This window comes from Hypomesus transpacificus, chromosome 14 (assembly GCF_021917145.1).
Source record: "Hypomesus transpacificus isolate Combined female chromosome 14, fHypTra1, whole genome shotgun sequence".
Lineage (NCBI taxonomy): Eukaryota > Metazoa > Chordata > Actinopteri > Osmeriformes > Osmeridae > Hypomesus > Hypomesus transpacificus.
In genome coordinates, this window is record NC_061073.1 from 4878508 (window position 1) to 4889416 (window position 10909).

At 45.4% G+C, this 10909-nt stretch overlaps 2 protein-coding genes across 2 annotated transcripts; one reads left to right on the top strand and one right to left on the bottom strand.

The window, feature by feature from the left end:
* Positions 1-1551: 1551 nt before the first annotated feature.
* Positions 1552-4109, bottom strand: c1qtnf13 (C1q and TNF related 13). The gene is made up of 2 exons (XM_047033610.1): positions 4013-4109; positions 1552-2816 (listed from the first exon to the last, which is right to left on the bottom strand). The coding sequence occupies exons 1-2, from the start codon at positions 4053-4055 to the stop codon at positions 1708-1710; spliced, it is 1152 nt and encodes a 383-aa protein (XP_046889566.1). The 5' UTR covers positions 4056-4109; the 3' UTR covers positions 1552-1707.
* Positions 4110-4686: 577 nt separating this feature from the next.
* On the top strand, positions 4687-10029 carry ube2na (ubiquitin-conjugating enzyme E2Na). The gene is made up of 4 exons (XM_047033614.1): positions 4687-4793; positions 8304-8550; positions 8883-9023; positions 9535-10029. Exons 1-4 carry the CDS (start codon positions 4764-4766, stop codon positions 9579-9581), a joined length of 465 nt encoding a protein of 154 aa, XP_046889570.1. The 5' UTR covers positions 4687-4763; the 3' UTR covers positions 9582-10029.
* Positions 10030-10909: the final 880 nt, after the last annotated feature.

Below are 10909 nucleotides of genomic sequence, written 5' to 3' on the forward strand. Positions count from 1 at the left end.
ATCGGATGATGACAAACTGGACACTCAGGACAACACCAAGCAATGAGCACCACCTTGTGGTTGGATGGACGTATAATTGAAACAGCCGTCAATTGAAAGAAACATTCTAAGTAAGTATAGATCTATTGCCCTCTTTGGTGCCATTACATGTATTGGACACACATTTTACAGTTTTATGAGATACAGGTGACATTCCTCTTCCTCAACTGCCAAGCCTGGTGGTAACATTCTGCCATGTGCTCATCTTAAGTCAAAGATCTTCATCTAAATCCCCAAGGTGCACAGGACCAGCTCCCTAAATGGGGAGCAGATGAACCTGGGTCCCACAGGTCTCTTGTTCCTTCTGGGGTTTGCACTCCTGCTTGGGATGCAATAAATATTTCTAAGCTTATATATGCTATAACCTTAGTAGTTTTGTTTAAGTTTTATGCCAGAATTTCCTCATGAATTGTCATATTTTTGCATTATTTTAAATGTACACAGCTATGGTTGGGCAATTGGAGGCGATTTTCCTATCGTCAATTGTCATTGCTTCGATCACCGATAGCTGATGTATTCGGAACTTAGTGGGTAGTCTAGTGGTTTAAACAGCCTGTAGATCTGTGATCCACCCCGTAATTCCCTAAATCTTGATGTAAAGTTGACTAGACAGATGCGTGATGTGTTTTACTTTGAAGTGTTCAACTTCCCCTCCTCTACACTGACCATGAGTACAGGGGCCCCTCAGGGCTACACTCTCAGACCTCTCCCGTAAGCCCTGTTCACACAGGACTGGGCATATTTTGGTATCCTTGTGTGTGTTTTGATGCTGTAGTATTTATTTCAGTTCTGTGTGTGATGCTACTGCATAGATGATTCTTGCAAGGTCACAATAATTTCACTATACTCATGATGCTATGCTATGTTTGACTTGGAATTTGGTATTTAAAATGGTGTGTTCCTTTCATTGTAAAAAAAAGACTGTCTGACAAGTGTTATAAAGTTTATTTTCATTTATCTTTTTATTCTTTTAATTCTTCTTTTTATTCATCAAACAGTTGAACACACTGGGCCATCTAAAATTATATTCTTAATCATCTTTATATAACACTTTTTTTTATGTATTCATATCATATACAGTATATACAACAGTCTCTAGTCTATGGTAAAATTCCTGTCCCTGTTCTATGACATATTATCATTCTTTTCACAAGGAGAAAAATTATATGGTCTTGTGAGAAACTACAAATGACAATGTTTATTGCCGGTAGTCAATAAATGACTTAAACAGTGTGTGGCACAAAATTAGTCTATAAACATATAAAATAGGTTATAAAACAAAACTACTTAACATCCATAACTTTCAGTGAACCAACACCAATCCTGAAATTTTTTGGGTTAACACCTGCAACCATACAGACTTGGTTAATGCACAACTACAGTAAAATGTCCCATAGCAAATGGAGCTTCGATACATTTCCTTTTGAGGGAGGGGAATATACCGCGTATGTAAGGACAAACAAAGGCACAGCTCCATCTAGTGGAGTAATATAATGTCTACAGGTATTCATTCTGTGCATGCAGTATCCAGGACATGTTTTGGCAATAGCAATGTGTACATGAGATGTATGGCATACATAGTTAACGTTTTGGTTTTGGGATCATAGCACCATTACTTGGTGCTATGATCAGGAGGGCCCAGCCTGTGTGCTGTAGCTGTTCGGATCCTCAGAAGTTTGTTCTGTCCGGACTGGGCACAGAGGGATTCGCTTCTGGGTACACCAGGAAGCCAGAGAAGGTGATGTAGCGTCCTTGGTTGCTGTAGACGGCATAGCGGTCATCCTGCTGGCTGTAGAGCCACACACTGTCACCCTGACGCAGGGACAGCAGCAGACTCTGGCTCTGCATCTCCCTCCTCCTAGACATGTCCTCGTTGAACACCATGGCCTGGACCTCCCCATAGCCCTTCATCAGCTTCACCGACACGGCCCTGTGAGGATGCTTGCCCACCGTGAAGGCAAAGTAGTAGGCCCCGGGGAACTGGCAGTTGAAACGCCCTGTAGTCTTGTTGAAGTGGCCCCCGATGTTTATGTACTCCACGTCAAAGGTCAGAGGCTCCTTCTTCTGCTGTGGACCACTGCTCTCCCCCAGCAGCGGGGACGTCCGGGCCACGGAGAAAGCCGAGCGAGGCTCCTCGGGGATATCCCCTCCAGCCCAGCTGTAGCGCTGTTCCCCAGGAGGAGGGCAGTCAGGGTGGGGCAGCCCCGGGGGGGCCAGGTGGTTGTTGACATAGCTGGTAGTGGAGGTGTCGGGGTATACCAGGTATCCAGTGAAGGTGATGTAGGGCCCAGCATTGCTGTAGAGGGCATACTGGGGGCTCCCCTGAAGCATTAACCACACAGTGTCCATGGTCCTCAGGCTGATCATCACACTCTGACTCTGGACTTTCCTTCCTTTCTGGCGGTGGTCGTCATAGGCAATGGCCTGAACCTCCTGGCCGTTCTTCACCAGAATGACGGACAGCATTTTCTTTGGGAACTTCCCCACAGTGTAGGAGAAGTAGTAGGCGCCGGGAATGCGGCAGCGGAAGTGGCCCGTGTCAGCGTTGAAGTCGTCCCCCATGTTGACCAGGAGCCTGTTGAAGGTCACTGCCTTTTGGCCTCCGCCCAGGACACTGTTGGTCCGCGTGGCCGAGAACGCGGAGCGGAGGCCTGTCATCACAGGAGCCACATGAAGGGGGGAGACTGAGCCCAGACAGGACAGCATGCCTAACAGACAGGACAGCATGCCTAACAGACAGGCGAGACGCCAAGGATGATTCCCTGGCCCCTCATTACCTGGGGAAGACAGACCACATATCAGTAAAGCTGACGTCTCGACCCGCAGATTATAGTTTAGGAATCTTTGTAACAAGCCAACAAGCTCTTTCACTTTACAAGACACCATATCAAATATATATACAAATGCTGAAAGTTCAAATTTTTGGAAAACATGAAAAAAAAATTGCCATGTTTTGTTGTCCAGTAAGTTTTGGGTTAAGGTGACTGCATACCACGTAATGTGTGATGGGCCGGCTGAAATACTACATGAGAGGGCTGGGAAGTGTAGTTGAGCCCTGTCAGAACAGATCCTGTCTCTCAAATCAAACAGCTCTCGGATGGCCTAGACCCTCTAATTCAGCTGGTATTGTCTGTTCTCTCTGTGCACTGAGAGAAGGGACTAGATTAAGCACTGGTTCGTCTGCTCCTATGTGTCCAAACAATAGAAGATTTTGCCGGGGGGTGAGGCGAGGCAGGGCATCAAGGCCAATATGGGTTAGCAGCTATCTTGTTTTAGCTTAGACCCTAATAACAGAGATTAGCGGGTTAATTGGAAGACTAGAATCTTGTACAAGAAAATAACTACAAGAACTCATATAAAGGCACATTCAGTATCAAGGTTTGTCTGTTTGTGTGTGCACTTCTCTGTCTCTTTGCCTCTCCATTGAATACGTTGCATTGCAAATTTGCTTCTTCCGCTCAAGCACAGTATCCCTTAAATTGAATTTTAACTCACGTCAATGTCGGTTTTCTGTCTGTTCTACTCAAGGTTTGGAGGATTTTACTAGGATAAATTAACTGATAACTTTATTGAATAAATCTATAAATAATACAAAAATCCTATTCTGGGGAGATATTGGAAGTCGCTTTGGATAAAAGCGTCTGCTAAATGAATAAATGATAAATGTCTAGTTACAGGCTGACGTTTTATTAACCATTTAACTGCACTACTGATATACACTGACACCGACTTAATGTCACAACATTTGAAAAGTAGTCTTATAGAACTGCTAACAACATCACATGTGCCACACTTAACATATATCATTGTAGGCACAATACAAAGAGTTCTCAGACAAAGGGGACTCACAAACATTCAATTTGTTTTGTCCAACAGCTAAAAATATTCCTGTTCTGTATCAAAATAAGATTATTGACTTGCTTTTCCTATTTATAGTGGAGACTCTCTGATTAGCGTAAGCAGCCTACAATACCTGTTCTTGTTTGATGGTGCAGAGAGTGCATGCCTGTTGTCATCTGGTCTCCTGCTCTCTGTCGCTGCTCTCTGTCGCTGCTCTCTGTCCTGCTCTCTGTCCTGCTCTCTGTCCTGCTCTCTGTCCTGCTCTCTGTCCTGCTACTGTGCTGGCAATCCCCTGACTTCAGGCCTATAGGGGCAATGCTATAGCCCATCTGCGAGAGGAGGAGCTCCAAAGGCATCCTAGTCCTGGGTGCTATTAAACCAGTGACAGACTCACTGCAAGTTTGGACACTAGGGACTTCCAGGGGTGGACTGATCCACTTGGGCTTTATTTTGCATGTACTGTGTTGTGTTTCAGGGAGAGGAGAGTCGGTGATTCCGTTTTTTTATTGACCCAGGGAGATGTGAAGCTTGCTGCGGTGTTGCACCTGAAACACACACATTCAGAAAGTACATGAAATGATCTCAAATATACTTTTTATCTCCTATGTTCAGTGACAGTCCATTTAGGAAGTATTCACTAAAATATACTGAAAATAATCAAATCATATTATATCTAAGAGTACCCCTTGCAAGGTTTTGATTGTGTTTGTGATGAGTGGTATCTCAGGCTGGCAAAATCTGTGTTTTCATAAATTACATTTCCACGATAAGTCATGGTCTCATGACGCAAAGGGACGAAGGACGTGCACGCCTTCGCTGTCAATGCGAACGAAAGAGAAGGAAGAACGGATAGTCACACAGCTGAACCTCGCTTTAAAGACAAGATGGCAGGACTGCCCCGCAGGATCATTAAGGTATTTAAAGTGTTTAGCAAGATATAAGACTGAATATCTCTGTAGTGTGAAGCACATAGAAGATTAACGGTGAATTTAAAATTATATGATTGCCCGCTCTGTTAGCTCATTTGATTTCAATTTTTCTACTAGAATGCTAGCTCGAATGCTAACTGGTTATTGCTAGTCAGCCATTGCGCTTGCAGTAAAGTTACTTCCGTTTAGTGTTAAACCGAAAAAGGGTGTGTTAAAAATATACCAACTTATTTGCTAACACATTTCATACGCCTCTATTTTTACCTGTTTTGGGTAGTGATGGCATAGGAAAGCTACTAGGATAGCTAGCTAGCTTGCATTAAATTGGCATGCTAGCTTGCCGCTAGCCACCACCACATTCACAGACATGCTAGCTAGCCACTGCACTGTTCCTTTCGTTAGCTACTAGGTTCTTTGAAATACACCGTCAGCTACTCCTACCCAATCTTGATTTTGATAGCTAGCTACAAGTCAATCCAAATAAATAATTATTCACACAACTTAAAATAAACTATTCTTTAACATGTTAAACTACGTGTTCATGTAACTATATTCTTTTTTTGTAATAGGGAACTATTCATTTGACAAAATGTGCCTTTGTTGCAGATCTTTGTTGTTGTGGCCTTGTAAGTCGGTGCGCTAGCTGCTAAAGCTAATAATTATAACTAGCAAAGTCTGATTCTCTGTAAAGCTCTATGCCATTTGTGATTTTCTTGCTAGGTCCCAGCCCGACACCTGTTTTAATTTACGGTGTGGTATTAATTTAGCTGCTTGTTTTGCTTGGGAAGAAATTGCCAATGCTGTTGGTCATGTAGCTTGCTAGCTAGCCAGACTGCCCCATGATGACAGGTGTCATTGCCTAGCGCACTGTTGGTTGACACCTTTCATGTCATCATGTTGACCAGTTTGTGACAAGCTAACTAATTAGTATACAACAAGCTAGCAACATTGTTTCATAACGTGAGCCTACAGTTAGAAGCACTCTACCACTGAGGTCAGAGATATTAGTCACAGTTAAGTAGAATAGCCAGTGCGCATGTTATTCACTACCCACTCTCGGTAGTTGCCACTACCTCCCTACCGTGGTGCCACTTTTATTGTCGAAATGGCCATTGTATTTTGATACAAAAAAATAACAACTTTTGAGTTTTTAGGACACTGACTATATTTATCAAAGTTAGGAGTTTCCCCAAGATGTGTCTAATGGTCTGTCTGCGTGATGTACACTTTCACAGTTTTTGCGCAGCTACTAGGCTAGTGGTTGTGTTGAGAGTTGGCATTACAGGAACAGAGGCCAACCAGCTGGCCAGGTGAAGGCCAGGGAAGAGAGGGTTGACAAAGTGGTCCAATATAGCACTGTTCCACTCAACACTGATGTCATTTCAACTTTGGATCAGCACCAGTGAGGTTTGCTTCTACCATATATGGTAAATTGATTAGCAAACCATCCACATCATAAAATGTGATGGCAATGTAGCCGATGTGAATTGGTAAACTCAAGTATGTGTACAGGCCACCCGCGCTAGCGAAGAACTAGCTTTTCGCTGGCGTAGTAGGACTCGCGCTTGCAAGTCAGAGGTCCTGGGATAAAGTAGCAGTGAGGGGACAGATCCGGAGGGCTGATGAGTAGCAAGACTACCACCTTGAAACAGCAGCAGTGTTAGAGGTCTGAGAGGAGCGAGATGTGGTAAGTGATAAAAAGCAAGTCCTAGTAGAGCTGGTGGGCGGGCTGGGAACTGTTCCCAGCAGCCCCCCCCCCCCGGCTCGTGACCGGGTCCTGGGAGCCCCTCGGTTGTCTGTGTTTTCACTGCGTGTTTTTGTCGCTGGTTTATCTGAAACATTTCAGGAATCTCCCTCTATGCATTAGAGGGGAAATCAGTGACTGTATGGGATATTTTTATTGTTTCTTTGGGGGGGGGGGGGGGGGGGGGGGGGGGTACTTTTACTTTGCCTCTGCCATTAATGTTTCCCTCTCACTATTTGTGTACTTGTGCACATTTAGCTTTAGACAGTCAGTGACTATAAAACATGTTATCATTTATTTATTTAGCAAGCGCTAAATATCCAAAGTGATGCACAACTAATCCATGTAATAAGTCCCGTAGAATCAATGACTAGAAGTGATTGAACACTTGAACAGCAACGTCAATATCATGTAAAGGATAACATTGACATGGTTGCGTTCGCTGAAGCATGGTGCAGTGGTGAAGTTGCAGAATGAGGTCAAGGTAAAGCCCATGCCAAGTTAGGTTTGTAAAACCAGCATCAGGCTGACAAACAACCTCTCCTCCTTGCGAAACCCAATCCACCTCCAGGCCTCCAGCCTGCTAACACAGTCCCAGCCCGCTAGCACAGTCCCAACCTGCTAGCACAGTCCTAGCTTGCTAGCACAGTCCCAGCCTGCTAGCACAGTCCCAGCCTGCTAGCACAGTCCCAGTCTGCTAGCACAGTCCCAGCCTGCTAGCACAGTCCTAGCTTGCTAGCATAGTCCCATCCTGCTAGCACAGTCCCATCCTGCTAGCACAGTCCCAGCCTGCTAGCACAGTCCCAGCCTGCTAGCACAGTCCCAGCCTGCTAGCACAGTCCCAGCCTGCAGTGTTCCAGTGCACCTCTCCCAGGTGTCACCCAGCCTGGCTCATGCATACCAGAGGCCATATCAGATGCCTGCCGGTCACCGCAGAAGGGTTTGTGTTTCCACGAGGCCCATGGGTTGTTCGACTGCCTCAGGGAGCTCACGGTGGGCCTTGCTGCTGCAGCGGGGTGGGTGGGAATGGGAGTAGCGTATCTCCGGTGGTTGGGTCACCTCTACAAGCCCTTAACACTGCAGAGGACTTCCTGCTATTCAGCTTCTCTCCCCTGTGATTTGGGCAGAGCCAAGCCAAGCACACCACAATGCACCTCCTAGCAACCACCTCATCTTTGGTGTGTGTGTATGTGTGTAAAGTGGGGAGTGATTAACAACTTTGTTAGCGAGTCCTGAGACCAGGGGTGCAGTGAGGAGAAAGGCTGTGGGCTAGCTGGATCTGCTTTTCACCCTCGTCCCTTCACCCTGCATCGTCTGTGTTGCTGGGCAGAATTTCACCAATCCCAACAATGATGGGAGTATCCCAATTTGTAGTATTGACTTACTGGCTGCCTTTTTGTAACCGGTCCGCCAGGATGATCAACCTATGGCTGTGACAGCGACCGGGTTGTCACGGCAACATTCTTTTACAGAAAGCCCCTGAGGTGGGCGGGGAATAAGGCCATACATCCGAGGACATCTCAAGTTGGGGGGGATGGGACGGGACGTTTTCCTTCCTGCAAAGGCTTGATTAGAGTGGCATAAAAAAAAGGGGAGTATTTTTTTTTTTTTAGGGAGTATTTCACCGTTTCTAATGAGGGCTGATTCATGTTAGTTCCATACGACGCTCATTGCTCCCCACACTCGCTCTGTGACATGGTGCGTGTAGACAGTCATTATTTAATGTGTCTGTGTGTGTGTGTGTGTTTCAGGAGACCCAGCGTCTGTTGGCGGAACCTGTCCCAGGTATTAAGGCTGAGCCCGACGAAGGGAACGCCCGCTACTTCCACGTAGTCATTGCTGGGCCCCAGGACTCTCCCTTCGAGGGGGGCACCTTCAAACTTGAACTCTTTCTCCCTGAAGAGTACCCCATGGCAGCTCCGAAAGTACGCTTCATGACCAAAATATATCACCCCAACGTAGACAAGCTTGGAAGAATATGCCTAGACATCTTGAAAGGTATGACATTTGGGGATGTGGACTGTAGGCACTGATATGTGATATGTGAATGTGTGTTAAAGGTATCGGATAAACACAGTGTTGTTCTCCAGTTTTTCTCCAAATGATGACACACAGACTTCACGTCTTTGCTTGTCTCGCTGCGGTTATGCTCAACTGAACACGAGGAGTTGGTTAGCGCCGTCATGGTGTTTGTTTCATCGTATCTACCTAAACCTTATAGATTCTACACTGATGTGTTTGTTGTGTGCGACGGGAGCACCAGGATCCCTCCGTCCTTCCTTCGCCTCTCCCTCCCCCCAGTGAACACGGATCTGATCTCTTGTCCTCAGATAAGTGGTCCCCGGCCCTGCAGATCCGCACAGTGCTGCTATCCATCCAGGCGTTACTAAGCGCTCCCAACCCTGACGATCCTCTAGCCAATGATGTTGCAGAGCAGTGGAAGTCCAACGAGGCTCAAGCCATAGAGACAGGTGAGGCTGTCCTCCTGTTGACCTGGTCTGACCTCTCCACACAGGCCTTCTCCACATGCTGTTCCCCTTTACAGGACATCCCCACTAGGTCCTTTTCTCTCGTGGAGTCAGCCGTTTGAAAATGGCTGTGTGGCCTAAATGCTCATCATTGTCGTGTTGCGTCACAATGAAAGAATGCAGACAGGCTACCAAATCTGTGTTTTTGAAACCTCGGTCTGTTCAGATTGATCAGAAGGATGTTGTGCCGACCCGAAACCCTCAACTTTTTAATCAGTTTTATTGACCCTTAGCATAGCTGCTGCCAATAAAATGGACGAGTGCTTAGGCATTGCATTGAGTAAGAAACACAATTCAGGCCCCCCAAAAAATAACGGTATGGCGTTACTGTCATCAGGTCCATTTATGTCTGTGGTTCACTATCTGATGCATGCTAATGAGCAGGACAGATGTTCTGCGGAGTCCAAAGCTGAGGCAACCCGTCTGACTTCCTCCCGTGTCCTTTGTGTTCCAGCACGGACCTGGACCAGGCTGTACGCGGGGAACAACATCGAGGTGTAGCCTGGCGCACTGGGCAGAGGAGCCAGGGGGAGTACAGTGTGCAAACAACTCACGTTCTGCCAAGACTCCTACCACATTTGCATTTAAAGGACACAGTCTTAGAAAAAAAATGTCATTTATTATTATTATTATTATAAAACAACCAATAAGGAATATATTTTAAAAGGCAATTGGTGATTTAAATGCACATTTACAGAAGAAAAAAAACTTTAAACAAAACAAGAATCTGACCATGTCTTTGTCCTAATTCACTACTGTTCAAATGCATGGGCAGGGGCTGCCTTCTCATCGGGCTTTCTTTGTCTATTGATTTGGGAGTCTAGCCTATGCAGCCTCTGGTTTAAAACAGTGCATTTAGGTAGAAAGGAAAAAAAATGGGTGTGATTTGTCTGTCCCATGTTTATTCTTTTCTGGAAGGAGGGGGGGGGGGGGGGGGGGGGGAGGGGGAGGGTTGTCAACACAACGTGCTTTTTACTTTTATTTTAACTTTTTTTTTCTTGTGATGCTGTTTGTCTATAAAAATAATAAAAAAGCAGCTAACCTAGCCCTACTAGTCCCACCCCAAGAAATGTACGACGGACCGCTGTGTAGAAGACCCTGACAGGAACGTCTCCGACATAGTGTAGCGACTCCTCTTTTAAAAATCCACCTGACTTGAACATGGGTACAGAGACGATCATACGACTTGGAAAAAGATATATATATATATAAAAAAAAGTCGCATGAAAAATAGTCCTCCGCCATTATCACATTAACCAATTGCAACCGCTGTCAGCATAGACCATGAATAATGTAGGCTTGTGACCTTGTGGGTGGGGTATGCGCTCCATACTTCCGTCTTCTCTTTTAGGTATATGTTTTGGTATTCAGTCTGCTCCTTTAATCTTTGTTTGGATCTTTCCTGCAGTCGCCCAACTAATTAGCCTACCCTCGAGCTACATGGTTCTCTTGCTCCTTTTTTTCCCATTAAATTCGTCCTTTTCTCATGCCGCAAGACATCATTCTTCATCGCTGTGCGTCCTTCATGAAATAAGGGTTGCGTTGGAGTAGTCAGTTGTTGGCGATATGGGGGGGTTGGGAGGAGCGGAAGTTAAGGTGAGGGAAGAGGTGGTGAATGTGGGTTGTATTAGCAGGCACAAAGTAGATGAATGAAGGCTCTCTCCTGTCACGGTTGGTCTTGGTTTAAAAAGTGTGTTGAATTCACTGTTTTGTAAATTCATTCTTTCTATTAATCTGGAGAGGATAATTGTTTTCCTGCTCTCGGAATGCTATGGCAACAGTCAACCTGCATACTTTTGTTTTTCTGTAAATAAAATGTTGATTAATAA